Raw genomic sequence first — 22,689 nt, 5'->3', positions numbered from 1 at the left:
CAGCAAAGTGGAAATACTCAGGTGAAGTACAAGAACCTCATAATTGTATCGTGTAAAATGTATTTAGTTACATTTCAACACTGATGACAGATGAATGGTGGAGCAAAGTGAGAATGCAAGGATGGAGAGTTGTGAGAGGTATGTATGTATGTATGGAAAGAAGGAAGGGATGGATGGATGGAGGGATGGAGGGATGGATGGAGAAAGTATTTCAGCAGCCAGATGGGGTTCCTGATGAGAGGTGAGCCATATGGTGATGATTCAGCATGGCAGCCTGGCAACCTCTGGTTTAACCCCATTTACACACACACACACACACACACACACACACACACACACACACACACACACACACACACACACACCTCTCCCTGTGCAGACTGTATCCATGCATCAAGTCTTGCAGAGTCCGGCCCCTAACACATGCTACAGCAAACGTGAATCATCCATCACGGCTGTAACGACACAGAGACGCAGCAGCAGAGCGCGAGACAACATTTAAACCAATCAGGCGGCAGCATGTGCGTGTCGTCTTACTCGCCCGACCAAAACCAATCAGAAGTTATTTCTGCGTGGATTACATCGTCCTCCACTACAGTTGTTCCGCACCATTACGTCCACAAAGGACTTCACAGAGAACAGAAGGCCTCAGTGCTGATCAGATAGATGTGCCCAAGAACACTTCAACATTCAACGACCAGGGGAATCAAACCAGCACCCTTCTGATAACAAGACGCTGACTCTACCCCTGAGCCACAGCCGCCCACATCTCATGGTACTGACAGATTCCTCTGGCCTTCACGTCAAAGTGTCCTCGGGCAAGATACTGAACCCCAAACTGCTCCTGATGAGCTGGTCGGCGCCTCACATGGCAGCCGCCGCCATCAGTGTGTGAATGTACGATTTAACTACTGTAAGTCACTTTGGACAAAAGCGTCTGATAAATGTAAAGTATTTCAGAGTTCCCGTGAATCCAACCATCTGACGTTTTCATGTTGTGAAGTCACCACTTAGGATCACATTCTATATCTTCAACAGGCACCAGACAGTGTTGTTTTCTATTTTATTTACTGCATTGCAATCATTTTTTATCTTCTCGTTAGCTTGCTTATCATTTTGGGATAAGATTTGTGAGCTTCTTGTTCTGTGTCCTAATTTAAAAGTTGTGTTTATCTTTATGTAAGAAAAGAAACAGATGGACTGATTACCAAATTAATGTTTCGCATAAAGAAAAAGCCCATTTATCTTCCTTTAAGAGATTAATTATCACATTTAAATCATCTTATTTCTATCCATGCTAATTATTCTATTTCTCGGTAACTGGCTGTTTTCAGAAGATAAAACAGCTGTCATGTGTTAATTTCTGTTTCATTTTGTTAATATTAAAAATTATGATAAAATAATGAGTTATGGATTAAATTAATAACAAATAAAGTTCTTAACCGAATAAAAAAGTTGGGAGAGAGTTTACGTACAGTTCACCTTTCTATAAGTATGTATGAGACGGTACGTAGTGAGTCGGGGGACGTGAGTGTGTTACAGTTTGTGGTGTGTTGTACCTCGTCTGAGCAGCAGCTGTAGCTTTCCTCTCTCCAACTCCAGACTGAGGCTGAGTCCTCCGTCTCCCTCTGCGTGCAGCAGCGTCCCAGAATTCCTCAGGGTTTTAAACTTCAGCGAGACGACGTCTCTGGGCGTCCGCCTCGGCCCGAGACTCAACCTGAACACCAGACTGCTGCTGCTGCTGCCGCCGTCCAGACTGACGACATCAGAGGCTGAGAGACGACACAGAGACAGAGGAGTCAGAACTTTACAATCACGTGAGAGTGAAACATCCAAACAAAGACCTGGGGTTTGTCTTGACAACGGTGGGGCGCCAAATCCTACGTAATGACGCTTTAAAGCTTTATAATCATGGCAAGCAGGGAGGTTTTTGCTGTGTCTGAGTCTGCTGCGTGAGTGTGAACAAGGTGTAAATGTTCAAGGTCTTGAAATAATGCCCACACAAAATCCCCCACACCTGGACAGACAGTCTGCTGTGATACCGGGGTCGAAACAGAGGGCGACGACTGAATCTGCATTCTGTTTGTGACTCTTCATTCAAAGGTTTCCCCCTTCGTGTCTCGACTTCTTAATGTGGATCTGAGCTGAGGTGAGCTTTTGAGGTGCGCAGGCTCCACTGAACGGACTACAATGCCAGAATTGTTCGAAAAAGAGCCGCAGCCGAGTTCAGCATCAGTTTCCTTCGCAGCAGCCGTACAACTAATTCCTCCGACTGAACCCTTTTTAATGAACTTGGCAAGCCTTTGACTCCCCAACGCCAACACTCGCTCGTATCACACAGCCCGCAGTAAAGCTCTTATTGGATGTTACAGTATATTTTCCTGCTGATTACAGAGAGAGAGAGAGCACCGAGTCAGTTTGTGTGGAGCTGCAGACATGACTTCAAGTGTACTCTGCGCACTCTTACGCAATTCTAATTAAGTCCTAAATTCCATTTCGTCCCACAGTATCATGTTTTATCTGATTAAAATGATCCCTTCAGGCATCGCAGCGATAGGTTGGTGCTTGTTTATGGCTCGTAACTCGGACACAGGTTGTTCTCCTCTGCCCTGCGGTGTCTCTCATGTCAGGGTAACATCATGTGCGTGGCAGGTACATTCATCAGGTGCGCACATCGTCTCCGGTCTCTACAATGCATGTCATATGAACTGACTTTATACTGGTAGGTGGAGAGGATGCTGGCGGAGTTGAGACTGTGTTTCAACATGTGTAAGCGTCACACTACAAGATATTTTTAAGAAGACCTTGAGACAATTTCCAGCTAAAAACAGACTTTATAAGCCAAAACATGCCCTTCTCCTGACCCTCACCAAGTGATTTTGTGCAACAGTTGCAACATAAAGAAATGTAAAGGTTCAGTGTATCTACGGTTTGCAGAAATGTGCATTGCCAACATTTATCCTGGTGACTGAATTTCCTTCACTTTGCGTTCAGTCCTGCAGCTGACAAATAAAACTCTCACTGTCTTCGTAGCATTTTGATGAACAGACTCTTAATTCAAACCTACACATAACTGACATATTAACACCTATAAATTGTGTTTTTGGCCACCTGATGAATCCAATAATCACTTTCCACCAGCTCCTGTTAACCAGCAAGCTAACTGTGTCTGTCTGTGTAGCCCTGAGCAGATAGCATACAGTGAGTTAATCTGTAATAATGCTAATGAGACTGAATCAAAACAGTAAAGCGACGAGCTGAAAGACACTGAAACGCTCTCCGGCACTAACGAGACACAACAACAAGACTTCTGCCTTCAGAATAAAAGCATTCTTTTCTAACAGTGTTTACTGAATGGAAAACTTAGATTCGGCACAAAACTGGACAAAATATTCACTGGAAATACTCTCCATGACCTCATCAGTATAAAGTTTACTCTGTGCCTCTGTCAGAATAAAATACAGGCTGTTAAAATGAGCCATACCCCCAAAGTATCAACTAAGACTTGTCTCTGAACAGGTCCTCCAATAACATTATATTTTGTTTTATCACAGAAGTTGTTCCTTTATCAGTTTTTATACATTTGATTAAGAATGAAGTATAATCACCTGTGAGGAGGAGGAGGAGTCTGCTCTGCATGCTACGTTAGCTTAGCATCAGGAGTCTCCTCTTCCACCCGTCACACCGGCTGATAAACTTTTTTACACGAATGTGTCCTTAAATAACGAGTATTTTCACACCACCACAGGCTGTTTATGGAAATCCATCTTTCAGATGTTTCTCATAATCCGTCTTCTTCCAGAGGGGACGGCAGGGACACAAAATGTTTTTTTGGTATCATAAATCATCTTTCCGCTTGATGAATTAAAATAATGAATCAGTGCCGGGAGGTTTAAGTGTTACGTTTCCTCTGAACCTCTGAATGCAGTCGAGTGTTTCAAGTTTTTGAGGATTCAGGTGGAAACGAAGTAACATGCTTCATTATCTTATCCAAAATGTGACGGTCAACAAAAATCTAGCAACTTGTATGTGTTTTGTATCATGACAGCAGCAGAAATAAATGACCTGGAGACATAAAACGTATTTAAATCAAAATGCAAAACACTAACAGCCACTAAAAGTTGTCTTACTATCAATCAAATTGCAGCCGGGAGTCTCGACAAACTGCACAGGCAGGCGAACAAGTGCTCAGTCTAAGCAATCAAATTTGTCGAGCTCAGAAACCCAGAGACAATTTGTTCTGTATTCTCTGGTTGACAGGCTGAAGTTCAGCATGTACAGGACATGTTGACTCCAGACAAAGACACAGACATCAGGTCGAGGCAGAACGTACCAGTGTAAACCTGCTGCATACTGAACCCTCAAAGAATTCATTTCTGGTCGACACAAAGGACGAGAGAACAGTCTGAACTCCAGCACAAGACGTGAGAACATCCTGTTTACTACGCAGAGATGAAGTAAAGAGTGACAATCTAAAAAATTGACTCGGTTAAGTTTAAACTCTGTAGACAATCTGTTCCCGAGAGGACGAAGCCCAACGTCTTCTACTGATTTTTCCTCAAGAACCACCAGGTTTCACATCTGTTCTTTCGCGTGAAACGTCTTGACAACTATCGGATGGACTGCAATGAAACACAAACATTCATGTCTTCCTCATGCTGAGTTTTAGTAACTTTGGTGAACTCTCTACTCTTGTGATTCTGAGGTCCAGTCGGCAACAACAAATGTACACCATCCAGTTTAGAGCCAATAGAGCCGATATTGACCTGTCACAGATATATTGGTATCTGTGTTTATGTTATCCAGTATGTAACAATATGAAATCTTATTGTCTTAGGCATCATAATGTAGAAAAACATGCTGGGGATGATTTATAGTTATTAAATATACAGTGAATTTTGTTGTTCCAGAGCAGTGATGTCATTTTAGACAACAAGGTTTCTTGTTAAACTGAAAAATATCCTGCCTAAGTTTGTAAACATTTAATAACCCAATTTTTCATTTTTATCATTGCAAATAAATGTGTGAATATCAGCCAATTTTTGGAAATGAAACTGTACAATTGGTTGGCCTCTTATCCAGTCCCACTTTCAAAATAAAAGGCACCAAAACTACTTTGTGAGGTTTAGCAAAGAATCGTATTTGTCTTGAAATAACTAGTTACTTTAAACAACCAGAACTGATTCAACCGTGAACCAACTAAATCAACCCTTACCTCCTCCCAATACAAACTTTATGCTTCTTCACACTGCGCTCATCTTCTACTCATGTCATTATCGCCCCCTGCTGGTACTGCACCTTTAGTCACGCAAGTACTTTTCGTGTATCTTCACGTTTACATGCTGCCCACTAGTGCAGCAGTGGGTCTGTTTCACATTATAACATCATGTTAGCATGCTAACACGTGAAACTAAGGTGAAGACTCTCTCGACCTGGACATGTTAGTGATGTCATAGTGAGGAATCGAGTTGCTGCATCGTAGGCAACTGGACTTATTTCAGTTTCCTTGACACATTTCACCTCTCAACCACGAAGCTTCTTCAGTTCTAACTAACTGGAGGGGAGTCGCAGGGTTTTAAACCCTGTGTGGGAGTGTCCTTACAGAGTCGTTAGGGCCACTTGTGGGTCGTCGGTCAAACCGGCTTTCATGTGGGCTGTTAGAGCGAGGTGAGCCCAGGTGTGAATGGTTGTTAAGCTGTCTCATAGGTGCCATCCATCCACATGGAAATGCTGTTGTGTGTAAACGCACATGTTTTGCATCGTTTTGTCCGATCGTCCAAATGGATCCTGTAAACTCACTTTTTTGAAACGTGGTCTCAGGGTGGAAAAATTCAAAAGCGCTGCCCTTGAGTTCTCGTGTGGACAGCGAATCCTCATCCAATGGCGGACTACATGCTTGTATTCGTGCTGCAGAAGATATGGAGCCTATCAGGGTTGCTAGGACAAAATATTCTGCTCCTCTGCCACTACGCTGAACAAGAAAGGATTATGGACAACCGACTACCCATTTTCTTCTTCTTCTTCTTGTGCTCGGTTTCTTCTTCTACTGTCTGTATGTATACATCGCACAAGCTTTATGTGCATGCTCCGTCTCTTCTTCTCCATTTTTGGTGAATTTAACGCGCCACCTATAGGCTGGAATATGAACTACAGCGCGTTGAGTCGTTTTCAATGGATCCATTTGGACGCAAATATTCTTGAAACGATGCCGAGGAAGACGGGGGGAAAAAAGACTGCTTTGGTCCGTGTGGACATGGACTTAGTGAGGAGTTTTTATTCTCTTACACTTCTAAGGAGGCTGAAGGTCTCTGAGGGAGATACTTCTCTGAGCTGAAGAAAGGAGGATCGCTAGAGTTTCAATATAATGGAAGCTGACAGAAGTAATCTGTTCATTTGTGCTGGTGACGTTGGTGAAATAACTGTATGTCCCCCCCCTTTGATATATAAAAATAAGCATTCAAAACAAAAGCTTTCACTTTCAAAGCTCCCAGTCTGATTGCCTATAGCTGCTCAGATAAAAGGAGGAAACAGAAATAATTCAGACACAAACAGCCGGGGATGGATCCACAGAAAAAAAACAGACCGTCCACATGGAAATCATGTTTGCACATTAATATTTAGTGTTTGATAAACGTATCGGAGCTTATATGTAAATGCGTGGAGTTGCTTTTGATATTCATGAGTGCGTTGTGTGATTTCTTTTTTTTTTTTATGGGGGACAATATAGTGAACAAACAGCCGCGAGGGCAGAAATCAGTGCAGAGGCGCCGCGGGGAATAAATGCTGCAAGGACAAGATATCACATGCTTCTTCAGCGGAGTCACGGGGAGGATGAGGAAGACGAAGAGGAGTCATGATCAGTGCAGATAAAAACGTACGTAAAATCATCCCAAACGCTGAGAGAATGAAACTACGGCGTGTTTTTCAATTTATCTGTTTATATATTTATTGGTTCCAATAAGAAAACTTGCCATGATTGAGTCGTTTCTGAAAATAAGAACTGCTGTGCGACTTTGAAAAGCAGAATGAGGAAGAAAAAGAAAATATGTTTTATCACAGCGGGATGTTTTATTTACTTCCTTGTGTTGATGCCAGAGCTGATGCTGCCAACATGTTGTGCGGTGTGAGAAATTAAAGAGGAACAAAGGAAAAAAACATCGACACAATGTTTCTGTGCGATACATCTTGTTTTTCGCTGTTAACAACAAAGGTGAGAGTGTAAATCGGTTGTGAAAAAGGAAAAACTTCCAAGACAAGACTGGCAGGGAGGGTTTGTTTGTTCTTTGTATCTGTGGATAATCACAAAAGGAAAAAAAAGAAAAAGTAACCCGGTGTGATGTTGCTGTGTGTTTTCTTTTCGAACCAAATTAAAACGTGCTATTGTTTGGCGAGGTGTTAATTTTCGTTGTAGTCGTGGTTGTTTGTCACGCTCTTGCATTTTTAAAATCCAAATTTCCCTGGAGGACAAGTAAACAAACTCAGCAGGCGCCGGCGTCCAGAGACTTTTCAGCTGGACGGTAACTCAGTCCAGTCAAGATTTAATGAGACTCACTGTAAGGACATCCGTAGGTCTCCAGCCGGAGCCCGATCCTCCCGCTGGGGTTCCAGTCCAGAGGAATGAGGCGGAGGAAGCGAGCGACGGCCGGCTGCTGCAGCTTGTACTGAACCACGCTGTCTGCATTACTGTTACCTGGAAAAGACTGAAAACACACAAACACAATGAGACTTTAGACTCACGCAGTGGCGTGCACAGACTTTTTGAAGGGCAGGGGCGAAAAGAAGGGCACTTTAGCACACGTTTTGGCTTAAAAGAAGGGCACTTTAGCGCACGTTTTGGCTTCAAAGAAGGCACTTTAGCACGCGTTTTTGCCACCCAAGAGGGCAGTTTATCATGTTTTAACCAACCAAGGGGGCAGTTTAGCACGCGTTTTGGCTCCCAGGAGGGCACTTAAGTATGAATTTTGGCTCCCAGGAGGGCACTTAAGTATGCATTTTGGATCCTAAGAGGGCACTTTAGCATGTGTTTTTCAACAATTGGGCCACCACCCTTGTGCACACCACTGGACTCACGTCTAAACAGTTCAGCACCATGTTTTAAAACCAATTCGACATCATTCAACAACCTAAAACAGGTAACGCTGTCCTCAGTCGAATGGAAACATGAGCAAATACAAAGTCTCGTCTTTCTTCAGTGAACTCTAATCTTATCTATCTCACAGTGCTGCGCTTTATGAAAGCTAACAGAAACAAGCGCTGATAGGTGAGGTGACTTTAGTGTCAATCAAGACTGAACACATGCAAAGCAAAACGAAGTTGAGCAAATGTGCAAAATCTGAGTTGGTGTCAAATCAGCACCAGACTCCCTTTAAAAATCATTGTATTTTGTGAATTCTTGGGGCGGGGAAAACTTTACAAACATTGAAATGCAATCTACGACAAATTATTAATCAATTGTGTCATCTTGTACATTCGGCAGAGGTAAGACTGCATCAATGCTTCTCTTTGTGTAAAAGAAATTGTGTCTCTGGTGCGCAGGCTGCTCCGTGTCTAGATAAATGATACGCCTTGTTAACAGACGATCAGCTGCACAAGTGATTTCTTTACTGTATTTCAGTCATTTCACACCCGTGCTGCTTCCATCTTTCACCCACTTCTGTTAAATTAATGCATCTTTTGGTGCTTTTCGTGGCACAAAATGGACTCATGATAGAGGCGTGTCTCCTTCATCCCTCTTGTTTACTTATGTCAGTATTAGATAGATAGATAGATAGATAGATAGATAGATAGATAGATAGATAGATAGATAGATAGATAGATAGATAGATGAATGAACAGATGGAGAAACAAACAGTCTGATCCAGAAGTCTTTGCTCTGCAGAGATTATGTTCATTAACCTATTTATACTAATGTCTGTCTGCAGGATTTGGACTCTGACCACACGACTGAAGGCCCGTCTCCTCCCCGACTCTGGGCTGAAGGCCCGATGGATCGCTCTCTTCATCTCTCCCATCTGGCCGTCCATCCTAATTACATCCCTCCCTTGAAGTCGACACGCAGGTTAACTGGCTCTCCCGCCGCTGAATGAAAGCTTGGACTCACAATTAACTTATTAATTCCTCTGTAATCATGACAGAGAAGACGAGTGTCCGCCTTGGATCTGACTGAGGAAATCCACTATTGGTCATTTTTATTTAAATTTGTTCACATCCGTCAAATCTGAAAATAAAAGGTTCAAACTAAACTCAATGTGTGAGGCGTAAAGCAACAATATTAAACTTTTTATCAACATTAAAATGAAGACTTCAGAATCATGTTGATGGTGTCTTATCTCTCGTTTCTGCAGGTTCTGCAGTTGGATACAGCGTTACATACATGCTTGTAAATGTTTTCAACACATCACTGTTATGACGTGATGAGTTTTATGTGTAGTTAGCATCGACATGACGTCTGACAAACTGTGACAGATCTGTGATTTGATCTACGACAGCGGTGCTGCACTCTGAATCGTCACTGTACCCTCGTCCCTGAACGTGCAGGCTGGAAAGTGAGAGTGGTTCGATAACATTATGTTGTATCAGATATTCTGTCAGTGCAACTTGTTTGTTGTTCTTTTCTGTTCATGCGACGGCTTCTGCATTAATTGTCTGTCCGTCCTGGGAGAGGGATCGCTCCTCAGTGGCTCTTCCTGAGGTTTCTTTTTCTTTTTCGCCTGTTAAAAAAGTCTTTTTCCTTCAACATGGAAGTAAGGACAGATGAGCACTGTTCAGACTGTGAAGCCCATTGAGGCAGCGTGATTGTTTGATTGATTTGATTTGATATAGATGCAGCTGCCATTGTTTTTGTCTGCCTCCTGCTTTTGGTTCACACGGATGTTCAAATCCACTTATTGGGCAGCTTGCAAAAATTCATTATGCAGGCTGCAGCGCTCTCTAACAGCCGGTCAAAGTCAAACACTTTGTGTTTTCCTGACCTCGTCTCTGAGGACTTTTGTGGCCTGGTAGCAATATTACACCACCTCCAACGCTTCTCCTGACAATCAACAGTCATAATCCAGGCGGCTGTAAGAGGCCCTTGATGTGAACAGGTTGTTTTCAGCGTAATATCATTCCAGAAAAGAAATATGTTAAGAGTTTCGTCTCCGCACAGCTACGAGCTAACCGGCAGGGCCTTCAGCTCAACACATGACAGTGAGAAAAAGCGCAGAATCATTTCAAATTCTTCAACAGCAAGCCTGTCGATGAGCGGAGACACTCTTCGAGCGATTAACTGCGAATGTGAAGGACGGCGCTGGAGAAAAGGGAATAAAGAGACGACGAAGAAAAAGAAAGTGGGATATCCAGAGGAGAGAATCAAAGGGAAGTGACGGAGGAGGGGGGAAATGAGAGGGACAGAAAATCACAGGGTGAAAGAGCGAGAGAGAGCCAGATAAGCAGCAGAAAATGAGAGGAGGAAATTTGAGAAGAACAGCGAGAAGAGCAGCACTCGTGTCCACATCTCCAGCCCTCCAGGCAGGAGGAGGCGAGCCGGTGGAGAGGAGCAAGACAATAAAGAAAAGATGGATTGCTATATTTCCAAGCACCCAGGGGCTCCTGAGAGAAGAGCAAAAAGAGAGCGAGAGAGGAGGAGGAGGAGGAGGGAAAGAGAAACCAGCGTATTTTTCCCCGGCTGGTCTTCAGGCCTCCGAGCTACAAAGACGAAGCCCAGCAGAAGTTGACCCGGAAACTCTGCCCTCAACTTCCTCCTCTGACGGACTCTGTGAGCTCACTTATAACAGGAGCTTTGAAATGCGACTGGGATCGTGTCTTTCATGCCGAGCGTCACATCAAACCTGTTTTTTTAGTCTGTAAGAAGCGGCTCTCCTCAGAAACACCCTCAGTGTTTGAGATTAGCTGGATTAACGGCCTCTGCCGTACTCTCAATGAAAAGCTCCTCTCTGCACCGCTGGAACAAATGCAGGTTTTTTTCTTCTTTTTCTTTTTTTTTACCGGATACGTGTCAGAAAATAGCAGGAACATATTGCACATTCTCTATATTTGTCACAGCGTTTGGTTTGGCGTAAGGCTCACCAGGAGCTCGCCGGTTAAAAAGACCCTCCGTGCTGACGGGATTCGTCGCCGTGTTCGCTTTTCCTCCCACACAAACAGGATCAGAACTGCTTAGTATTCCTGTGGCTGTATTCTGAACCGTGTACCATCACCGCAGCGGGACAAATACAAGACCAACATGACACCGGCGCGACGGGAAAACACTGACGGAGGCGATGGGGGGGCGACGCCTCGCTGCCTCCGCTGTCCATCTGACTGATTTCTTCATTAATCAGCGCTGCAGAGACCAGCTGAGCTTTTTTTTTTCTTTTTCTTTCCCTCCACTTTATGGTTTTGTTGTGTCACAGTTCTGCCTCGTGTTCGCTCAGGATCGATGGAAACACCCACGGTAAACATTTTACTCAGGTGGAGGTAACGGCGCCGCTGAAACATTTAAATGTAGTATTGGCCGCTGGATTTACTGGATGTGATCATTCCTGCGCCACTAAATGTCGAGTAAAACGCTCGATAGTTGAGTTTAAAGTGAGGAGTAAATTGAGGTCGGGGAGGGAAATAAGAAACATCTGAGAGATAAAGAGACGGAGCTCAAACTACGTGAGAAAATAAGTGTTCTACAGGTGAAATCTTACTGGCTGCATGTTGCTTTAAGCCTGTAAAAAGCGTGGTTATATCTTCTCCAGGTCAAATTCAGAAGAAGCTTATAGTGTATTCACAAAAATCAATGAAGTACATGAGATAAAAACCACTTTTAGACGTCCAAGAGGTTCAACGTTTTACGCAGTGTCCCAACTTTTCAGATGATTCAGGGTTGTATTTCTAGAAACTAACTAAACTAACTAATATAAATTCACTTTTATTTATGGGTTCCACGCCCATAACTTCTAATGAATACCAAAGCCTACATGCAACCTATCTTTATATGTTTCTTTAAATAATAATAAATAAATTATAAGTAGTTTCTGATCAAAAATGAATGCTGGAGGAGAGACAATCTGTGTATTCTTGCATCAGACACATTTTCTTTCAACACAAAGTCAAAAAGAGAGACAGGAGAGAGAAGGAGAGGCAGAGAGGAGTGACAGAATGAAAGACGAAAACACAACCGCTCCACTCGACTGCCTCTCTGCTCCTGGTGCGCTGCGCAGGTCTGCAGAGTCAGCAGAGCTTCAGCGCGGCTTCATGCATTATAAATGAGGGAGATAAAGTCATGATGACGGGAGTTTATCTGGGCGGGACGGCCACAAAGCTCCGCTCGACACTCCATCACTCCACGTGAATCACACGAAACAAAATCAGATGTGTGACGGGTCAGAACAAGGCCACAGGACTCCTGATGGACCCGTGCGGACTCACCCCTATACTGTCCTCCTGTCTGTACTGCTTCCAGTTGTGTCCCGTGTCGCTGAACATCAGCAGGTACGACGTCAGCCAATCGGAGCTGCCGTAGCGACCCTGCGTGGCGACGGCGGTGATCTTGGTCCGCTCGCCCAGGTCGACCTCCAGCCACTGGTACCTGTCTGAGGTGAGAGGAGACCAGCCTCCAGCTCCTGCAGGCGGAGGAGGAGAGAAACGCAGCATACATTAAGTGATTTATGACACCGTGTGTGGGACGAGACGAAATAAGATTTGGTAGATGCTGGGAAATAAATTGCATTGCTTGACCTTTAATTCTGAACTAAAATCACACTTTTCTGTTGAGGAAAAATTGATTGAACCACAGCAGACATCTTTAATCCCATTTTCAAGGCTATAATGGGATATAAATCATGCTTTGTGAACCTCCCGAGGAATTTAAATCGCACACATTTGCCGCCTGACCCGCAGCGGCGTCAGGAATTTGTTCCGTTCAGATTGATCCGAGAAGCGCATGCATATATGCATGAAAATATGAAATACAATCAGTGTTTGATATTTCACTTGTCAAAGCAGCTAACTGAGCTTCAAGAAGGTCAAATCATCTGTGACCAAATATTTTATAAAAGCAAACAAAACAAGATTACATGTTAATGAGAAGAAGTCTGAAAGTTCGACACTGTTGAGAAATAACTTACAAACATTCCTGGATCTGTTTACCCAGACTGCAATTTAAAGAAATAAAACTAAATTAATTTGGAGTTTCTTTCGATAGTCTTACATACAGTAAAGGACTCAAACACCTGTAGCAGATGTAGACTTTAAAAATATCATAAAAAACTCCATACAGCGTGGCTGGTGTAGTTTTTGGATGTCCCGAGACCCCAAAGTGACTTGAAAGACTTTATTCAACATGCAGTCAAGCATGTTCACTCACTTCACATGTGGTGAGCTAACACTTTTAGCTTCGCCGCGACTGGTACTAAGATTTCAACTTGAAAGAAGCTGTTGGTTTTGTCTTTTCAAAATCAAAGTCTCAGAGCTTCCTGAACCTGGAGTCATGTTAGGGGTTGTTGTTGTTGTCGTTGACCCCTAAACCCCTTAAATGTTGTTTTTTCAACTTGAACATTTTATGATTTTTCCTGAAGTGACCCAAACATTCTAAAAAAGGGAAATATTGCCTTTATTCATATTTCCGTGGAAGCTGTACACCACATGGGTACAAAGATTGTCGTCAGGCTGTCACACGCCTCGTGTTGACGGCCAATCCGCACACTTTGCATATCGATGACACCATCGCCTCACTCCTCGACCTCTAGCTGTCGACCTCTTATCCCTGCGACGTCTCATAACAACAGCAACAATGGCGGACTACATGCTTGTGTCAGGCAGCAGAAGATATTGAGTCGTTCACCGTTACGAGGACAAAATATTCTGCTCCTCTGCCACTAAGCTGAGCAAAAAAGGATTATGGACAACTGACTAGCCATTTTCGTCTTCTTGTCGTGCTCGGTTTCTCCGTCTACTGTCTATTTGTATACAGTGCACAAGCTTTATGCGAATGCTCCGTTTCTTTTCTCTGTTTTTGGCGAATTTCAAGCGCCACCTATAGGCCTGGAATATGAACTACAGCGTGTTGAGTCATTTACAATGGATCCATTTGGACGCAAATATTCTTGAAACGATGCCGAGGAAGACGGGCGGAAAAAGATCGTTTTGGTACGTGTGGACATGGTCTCAGTTACATACAACAAAACACACACACAAACACACACACACACACACAAACACACTGCTGATTGATCTCAGACAGAACTAAAACGTTCTCGTGCAGGTGTACCGTCACCTGTCCACGACCCTGTACACAACTTTCAAAGATCAAAGTTCAAACAGTTTCACACACAAACATCAAAGCGTTGTTTGCCAACACTTCTACATTCAGAGTGTAAACGTGCTGCAGGTGTCAGGTGGTGAGTAGGTATTTAATAAACTAAGCTTCATTTTTGGGTGAACTTACCCTTTAAAGACAGGTGGCAAATTAAAGGGACAACCTGAATACATGAATTAGCAGAGAGTCGTCACACAGCATCTCTACCGACACCGACTGAGAGAAACTCTTCTCCAGGTCGGTGAGTTGACTTTAAATGACGTCGCTTCATGAGAAATAAAGCATTTCCCAAACACAGAATCGTCTCTCAGAGGATCGTGGTGCCGAGCATTGGCACTAATCAATAAAAGTGTGTAATGTGATCGATTGCACTTAGATGAATTATTGAAAACGTGCATATTTCAGAGGTTTTTTTTTAACCTTTCTGACTCAACATATTTAGTTTAACATTACATTAGGGCCACTTATCGACATACACATACTGTTAAATGTATAATTGAGTAGTATTTCGTCTTTTTGCTGGATGGGTTGGATTATTGAAGTGTTGCAAACTGTGTGTGTGTGTGTGCGTGTGTGTGTGTAGGAAAACACATCGCCGGGCCAAAAACGACTCAAACACCAGATGGACGAGTTCTGAAAGAGGCTGCTGACCAGCTTCCTACTGAGCGCACGCACACACACACACACACACACACACACACGTGCGTGTGTGTGTGTATGTGTGGGTCAGAAAGCTAAATAGGTGGACCAGACAGACGTACAGAAGTTAAGATAAGGTTAAAGGTGCGGTGTGTAGTTTTTTTGGTGCAGACATTTTAATCAGAACAGAAAGATCTTCATTTACTTAATTTAATAAACAAGCTCTTCGTTTTCATGACTGAATCAAATGAATAAACAAACTGACCTTAAAGGACGACACAGTTTCATACTGTTATATTTTGTTTATAAGTGGCGGACCCTGCCACCTTTTGAGCTTAAATCTGTGTTCTGTTGACCTCATTCTCCTCTGAGAACAGCTTCTTCAGTCAGTTATGGAAATAAAAGAATATTTAAATGAGTTTGTATTATTACCTCTTTAATGCTGTAAATATTAAAAATTTAAAGTTTGAATTTCTTCCCCAAAACTACATAATGCGCCTTTAAAGTAAGACACAGAAGCAAAACACAACATACAGATTAAAAACAATAAAAGCAAGGACAAGAGAACGTCACATAGCAGCAATTAAATACCAAAATGCAACTGTGAGCCACCACACAGGAAACTTAGAAAACTTAAAAAACTTTTCAAAACACTTTCTTAAAACCTCCTCTTTGTGATAACTGTAATGTCTTCTCTCCTCACTTGTGTGTCGCCCTTTATACTAGTTATATTACAGCACACAGTGCCACACTGAGTGTCATGTAAGTTCAGACGGGGCAACAGTCAGAACTTCTACAGCTTCTGTTCCCAGTCAGAAAGTGTCTCTGAACAAACGTGTGGCGGCGGGCGGAGAAGAAAAAGCTCTGCAGAGAAAATGAATCAGTGTCAGTCTGCTGGCTGCTGGAGCCTGATCTTTAAAGAGCTAAAGGCCAAAGCTAATAAGCACTTGACTAGCAGACGTGTCCAGTGACAGAGGAACAGAAAGGAGCAGACTCCCTGACCTTTACTCATGAGGATTACACTGCAGAGGGAAAGAGAAGGGGATCAGAGGGAAACCACTCAGACGCTGAGAGGCATTACAAAGATTTACTGTGTCCACCCTGTCAGTGTAACTGAAACTAATATAATGGAGGTGAACTGATGGCTCGCGGTCTGAACATCTTCTGTCACGGCTGTCGCATTGAATCAAAGAGATCTGCTGGCTTCTCTCCCCCCTCGTGTCTGTCACGGCACCACATCTAACCAAACATTGAGAAAGTAAAGAATAATGGAGGTTAGGAGTGACGTCGCCGCTCTGAGGCCGAAACTGATGAAGCCTTGATCAGATCGGGGAACAGCGACAGCGTCCAGGTGAAACACTGGATACACAGGGATACATGACACCTTATATACAGCTTTATTTACCATTTACTTCTGTTCCGCATTGTTTTTCTCGTGTCACAACACTGTACCTATGATCTGGTTAGGTTGAGGCACAAATATCACTTGGTAAGGGTTCAAAAAACATAATTTTCTGTCTTAAAATACCTGCTTTGGTTGCTATGATGTCCTGATGTCCTGTCAGAAATATAATTTTTTTGTCGCCACGAATGCATCTGCAGATGGTTCAACACCCAGTGAAAAAACATCTGTGTTTTGTCACCACAAATGTGGCTGAAGACGTCCCCGCTTTCCATCAAAGTATACATGTTTTCTTATCACAAACATGGCTTGTGATGCACCAACTTTGTCTCAAAAACACAAAAGTCATCACAAACACAGCTAAAAGATGTCTGCAGAAATGTCTTCCTACACTGGTTGAGTGAGACGCACCTCTTTTTATAGGATCTTAGTGGAATTTGTATTTTTCACAACTATTTTAATGAAAAATATGCATTTGTTATGAGAAGATTGGCCGTTCTGTTCAATAGCTTCCAGGTCATTTGACCCTTCGATTTAAATTCAAAGCAGAAAATTCCTTTCTACACTAATTCAATGAGACACATCTGTGTTTAATCATTAACATACACTGCTAACATCCTGTAAAACATGTGATGAACCAACTCAGTCTCAGCATATTAAATGCACCACACAGCCTCCTCACAGACTCTCATTGAGTTTCCATTTTTCCCTCCCTCACAAAAAATTTGTTTTCAGATTTACCCATTTAGGGTGACAGACAGCTACAGAGAGACAGGTAGTTAAAGAGAGAGAGAGGCACTGTTAGAGGTACAGTGAGGCAGACAGCAAAGCAGGACAAAGACAGACAGGCAGCTACAAAAGCACGGGGCCGACTCCGTATGAGTGCCAGGTCCAGAATGAGCGCCGGTCATTTGCATGAGAATACAAAGTCTGGAGGGTAATTTCAGCAGCCTGATAACATGTCAGTCTGACAGAGAGTCCAACAGGAAGCTAATGGGCCCGACAGACGCGGCAGCGGGCTGGGAAAACACTGCAGGTGTTTCTCTGCAGGTGAAGCAGGACAGATTTACATTCCTCTAAATGCCACTCTGCAAAAAGGGCAAGTCAAAAAAGTCAAAATGACTTATTTCAGGTTGACTAAATCTAATTTATACGCATATTAGGCTGAGAACAACTAATTTAAAACTGTTTAACGTGCATTTTTTCAATGTATTGTTTATCAGTGTAACTGGAATACTTTCTGTAAATAGCAACGTATTGCATGAGAGTTACAGAGTTGTTTGGCTTTGAGAGAAACAAGCTGGAAACACATCACTGACACACTGACAGCTCGATGCAGCAGCCGCGTACAGAGCAACTCTCTTTATCTCAAACAACACCTGGTGGAGAGAGCAGCTAAATTCTCCACCACGTTCACCAGGCAGTCACTTACTTTGCCCGTTGTGTTGATGCCGGGGTCACGAGGTGGGTTCGACAAAGCTTTTAGGAGAAACAACAGCAGCTCTGAAGGCTGTAAAACCAAAACAAGCTTCAGAGATCCGAGGGTGATAATTGTCACGGTGAGACTTTTCAACACAGCAGCAGGAAGTGTCCCGACTTCCTCTCGAAAACATCAGTTTTCTGGTCGGCATGAATGCGGATGGAAATGTCTCACCCTCCTATCAGACACAGTGATGTGCACAAGGGGGGAAAAATTGTTGAAAAAAAATTGAAAAATTGAAAAGTTGTCAATTTTTGAAAAACGTGCGCCAAAGTGCTTTCTTGGTTGGCAAAACACACTAAACTGCCCCCTTGGCTGGTTAAAACATGATAAACTGCCCTCTTGGGGGCCAAACACGTGCTAAAGTGCCCTCTTGGGAGCCAAAATGCGCGCTAAAGTGCCCTCTTGGGAGCCAAAACGCGCACTAAAGTGCCCTCTTGGTTGGCAAAACACACTAAACTGCCCCCTTGGCTGGTTAAAACATGATAAACTGCCCTCTTGGGGGCCAAACACGTGCTAAAGTGCCCTCTTGGGAGCCAAAATGCGCGCTAAAGTGCCCTCTTGGGAGCCAAAACGCGCACTAAAGTGCCCTTCTTTTTGCCCCTGCCCTTCAAAAAGTCTGCGCACACCACTTATCAGACATATCCAGTGTTGGGGCTCGTTACTCAAAAAAGTAATATATTACACATTACTCTCAAAAACAGTAATGCCTCACATTACATGATTACTCCCTGAAGAAAGTAATTAGTTACATTACTCGTTACATTCATGTTGCTCCACTGTTCCTTAGCAACAAGCTTTGTGTGTGCGTGCTGTCTCTGTAGGTGCTTCCGAGTGCTTCGTTAAGTTTGAGGTGGTGTTAGCAGCGGTGGAGAGAAGTTTCCAACACGGACAAAGTGTGCACCTTGCAAGTCAAGTTATGTTCCTTACGTTCAACAAATTCAAAGTAATGTTTGTATCTCCAACCGCCAAAAGTGGCTTTACGCAGTGGGGGGTCTTCAGGCAGGTTCTGCTCGTGTTGCTGACGCTGCCATTGTTATCCCATCTCACCTTGCGGGTGGCGACTAACCAATCTGTGATCGTGAAAGATACCTCGTGCCAAACCCCAACCAATCACTGTTCCATTATTGACGCCCCTCCCCTCCCCTCCCCCCAGCTCCTTGTTTGTGATGCGTGCGACCAGCAATGTAACGTAAGGAACGAGCTTGACGAACTGTAATGTGATTACTACATTCAGAACAGTAATGCCTTACACTACTCGTTACGCTCGTCGCTTCAGTCTTGTCGCCTGTAACTCTACAACCGTCTGACATGAGAGTCAGGTAATAAACATCCATCACTGACTAGACATCAAGTGCTGGGAACATTTTGTATTTTTACATTTTTGGATTGTTTTGGAAGAACTTGTTTGTGAGATAAGAGTGTGACTTTAGGGGGATTTGTTGTATTTATTCTGGCTTGGGTCATGTTACCAGAACAGTACCGCTGAGGAAGCATTGCACTCCGTAGAGAATGGCTGTGTTGGAATTAACAGTGGAGCTTTTTTATGGAGATCAATAGCTGATTAGCTGAGCATTGTTACTCTGTCAGTCCACATTGACAGGTTCCAGTTAAAGTTCCAGTCCACCGTCAGATATCACTCCTTTGGGAAAATGAGTACAGCGGCACAATTATTCTTTTCAGGCCATTTTTTTCCCGGCATAATTGCAGCGGTGTCACTGATAACCGTCAGCATCGCCTACTGAAGACGGAAGATGTTTGAACAAGAAGGCTGCTATTAACATTTGGCAGGGAGGCAGAGCCGGCTAAATTAGTTTGCACAAATGGAAATGTGACTGGAGACAGAGTGAAACTAATGATTACTGCAGAACGGAGACTGTAGAGGGAAAAAAAAAGAAGATGGACAGGGACAATTTAGATGACGGGAGGGAGGAGGTGGACAAAGGAAGGGAAATGGGACACTGAGAGAGGAAAATAGTGGGAAAATGCAAGATATGAATAAAAGGCGAAAAAAGCGAGAAGGAGGAAATCAAAATGGAGACTATCATCCTCCAGTCCAGGACGCTGGTGAAAGGCCATTAATCTCCAATCAATACATCAGATGTCAGACTGAGAGCTATCCGGCCTCCGCTGTGATCTCCACATCAGGTCAAAGTCCGAAGCACAATGTCAGGTCCTCTAGTGTCACTGTGGAGGGAAACTGCTGCTGGGTTTCTATGTAAAAATAGAATTGAGGTTGTTGTTTCCCTTTGGCAGAACTGCTGTGTTAAAAAACATCAAATGTCCAATGTCTGTATGTCCAAGGACGTGTTAGGGACACCGAGAAGGTCTTTGTGATGGAAATGTCCATGTTTTATTCGGTCGGTCGTTCCACTGCTTTGTTCCAGACTTTATTATCAACAACTATAAGTTTTACAAACATCAGATCTTGAAACGTTCATGGTCCCCAGAGGATGAAGCTCTGTGAGTCTGGTGATGTGTTGACTTTTCCTTGAGCATCAGCATGAGGTAAACAACTACAGGATGGATTGACATAAAATGAGGTTTGGATGTTCATGGCCTCCTCAGGATGAGATGTGGTAATTCTGACTTTTCATCTCATCGGGTCAAACCTTTTGATTTGTCCAGTGTTTTGGTTGATTACCACATATGTACAAAACTACAGCCTGGGAACATGACAAGTCTGCAACACTCATTTTTAATTGATCGCAACTGTTTATCTGGGTCACACGTCAGACGTTTTGCCACTCCGGTGGATCATTTATCGCTTATTTCTTGCCTCGCATGTTTTCAGAAACAAAATACTGTTTAACTCTAACACAAAATCATCAGGAATCAGGAAATCCTCCCCAGCTCAACGCTAACGTCCAAATATTGTAATTTCTAGCTCCAAAAAAACTAAGATGGTGGCTTTACACTTCATGTTAAAACTATATCATTGAATATCACCGACTTGAAACCACCCTATTGGTTGAAACAAGCCACAAATTCACTTTCCAACTGATTTAATGCGGCTTGCTAGTTATTCGAGACGATCCAACTTTCACAAATTTCCACTCTGAGGCTGCAGGTCCTGACTGGAATAGAGCTGGGTATCACCAGGTACGATAATATCACGATACTTTGCCCACGATAACGATAATACCACGATACAGTGATTCTGCGATAATCGATATATTGCAAGAAATTTCATCCACGATACATCACGATATCTGTGTCACTAAAGAAATTCAGAATTTATTGACTGTACTGAATCCATTTCACAGGAATTACAAAACACTGCAATGTTTGTCTGCAATAATGTTATCAAATATCGATATTTGGCGCCACTGTATCGTTAACGTACCTCAAGAAGAAATATCGCGATATATCGTAGTATCGATATTTTGCTACACCCCTAGACTGGAATACACAATATTCAAGCAAAACAACTTCTTGTGCCATGAAACGTGGTGTTATGCTATAACTGCACACCCCTGTCCGTACATAACATATTCATATAGTGTGTAATGTTATAGATTCCAGCTGCAATGCTCTCTGTCTGATTAAATCCCTTGTAATGATGCTGTGTAGGTGGTTTTCCAAGACTCTGATAATCTCTGTTCACTTAGCGGGTAAATGAATTGAGAGCAGAGCTGCTCCTCAGAGAACAACTGGAGGAGGCAGAGCGTTAGCCGCCGCAGCAGGAGCTGAAAAAGAGATGGAGACGTTCATTTATTCATTGATTTCCACGGCGAGCAGCTGGAATCGCTCGCTGGGATGAAGATGAAGATGAAGATGTGACAAACACAGATGTTCTTACCCACATGTGACATACTGAGACTGTAAACATGCATGAATGTTTGCACTGTTGTTAAGTGATTTGTTAAACTGTTTTGTCCTGCAGTCATAATGTACAGGAGCTGTGTTACTAACCTATCAATACATATATTTAATCGTCATTTTAACTACCTTTTCTTTGTCATATGTGCACATGTGAAGAGCAACAGTGTAAGTGATTGTAACGAGGGGGCACAAAATGAGAATTTCCAGTTGAGAAGTGACTCACAAGGCTTCACATTATTGGGACTCTTCCACTGGCACTGTCGGCCACGCCGAGTCAAACCATGCCACGCTGATTTGCACTCCAAGTTGTGCCAAGCTGTGCACTCTCGCCTCATCTCCAGACCGCAGACCCCCTTCTATCATTCAGTCAAACCGCGTGTTGCAAGACTTTACTCATGTCTGCGCAAGAGAGCAGGGAGAAATGGATTTTTAAAAGTCTCTTTGTGCTGAGCTCACAGTACATCTGCAGCTTCTAACTGAGTCTTTGTGGTGTGAAGTTTAGTTTCCTCTCCGTCTCCGCCTTTGTACTTTCACTATCACGTTGGCTTTAAGCTGTTTCGGGGAGTTGTGTTGAAGAAACCGTACGTAACTTTTCTTTACCTTAATATAACAGCTTCATCAAGCAGGTAGCATTGATGTGATGGAAATGCAAATCTGTGTTTCTCTGGGCCGATGCGCCGAGTCAAAGTGAATCATGTCAAGCCAGAAAAGCTTCATCTAGTCTTTTGGACAAATTTGTGTTTCTGCCACTTTTCATGGTTTCTCTTTATATTCTCATTAAACATCAGCGCAGTACTGGCTTTGTATAGAGGTAAGGACCTTGCTCTTTTCTGGGTACATAAAACGATATTCGAAAATACATCATCAAGGATTTGCAATGAGATACAAGGTTATTGGTTCAAGGTACAGAAATGGACATTTAAAAACTTCCTGTTACAGTCTGAAGCTCCACGCCTGCATATAAAGTGAAAAAGCTTTTATGAGCTTCTTAAGTTGGGCAGAAGTTTTTCCTGTTCTGTGGGTGGTGTCAGTATCTAAGAGCTTTCAAGATGTGAA

General features: G+C 43.1%; 1 protein-coding gene across 1 annotated transcript in view; it reads right to left on the bottom strand.

Moving 5' to 3' along the window:
- Nucleotides 1–22,689, bottom strand: part of LOC115572405 (contactin-associated protein-like 4) — a 106,152-nt gene that overhangs the window by 55,000 nt on the left and 28,463 nt on the right. The window contains exons 3-5 of the mRNA XM_030402431.1: nt 12,400–12,593; nt 7,553–7,700; nt 1,560–1,772 (exon numbers count right to left, since the gene is read on the bottom strand). Coding sequence (XP_030258291.1) covers nt 1,560–1,772; nt 7,553–7,700; nt 12,400–12,593 — 555 coding nt within the window. The remainder of the gene's footprint in view (nt 1–1,559; nt 1,773–7,552; nt 7,701–12,399; nt 12,594–22,689) is intronic.

Source organism: Sparus aurata, chromosome 21 (genome assembly GCF_900880675.1).
Source record: "Sparus aurata chromosome 21, fSpaAur1.1, whole genome shotgun sequence".
In the NCBI taxonomy this organism is placed as follows: Eukaryota; Metazoa; Chordata; class Actinopteri; order Spariformes; family Sparidae; genus Sparus; species Sparus aurata.
Note: the sequence above shows the minus strand (reverse complement) of the source record. Positions and strands in the feature narration are given on the sequence as shown.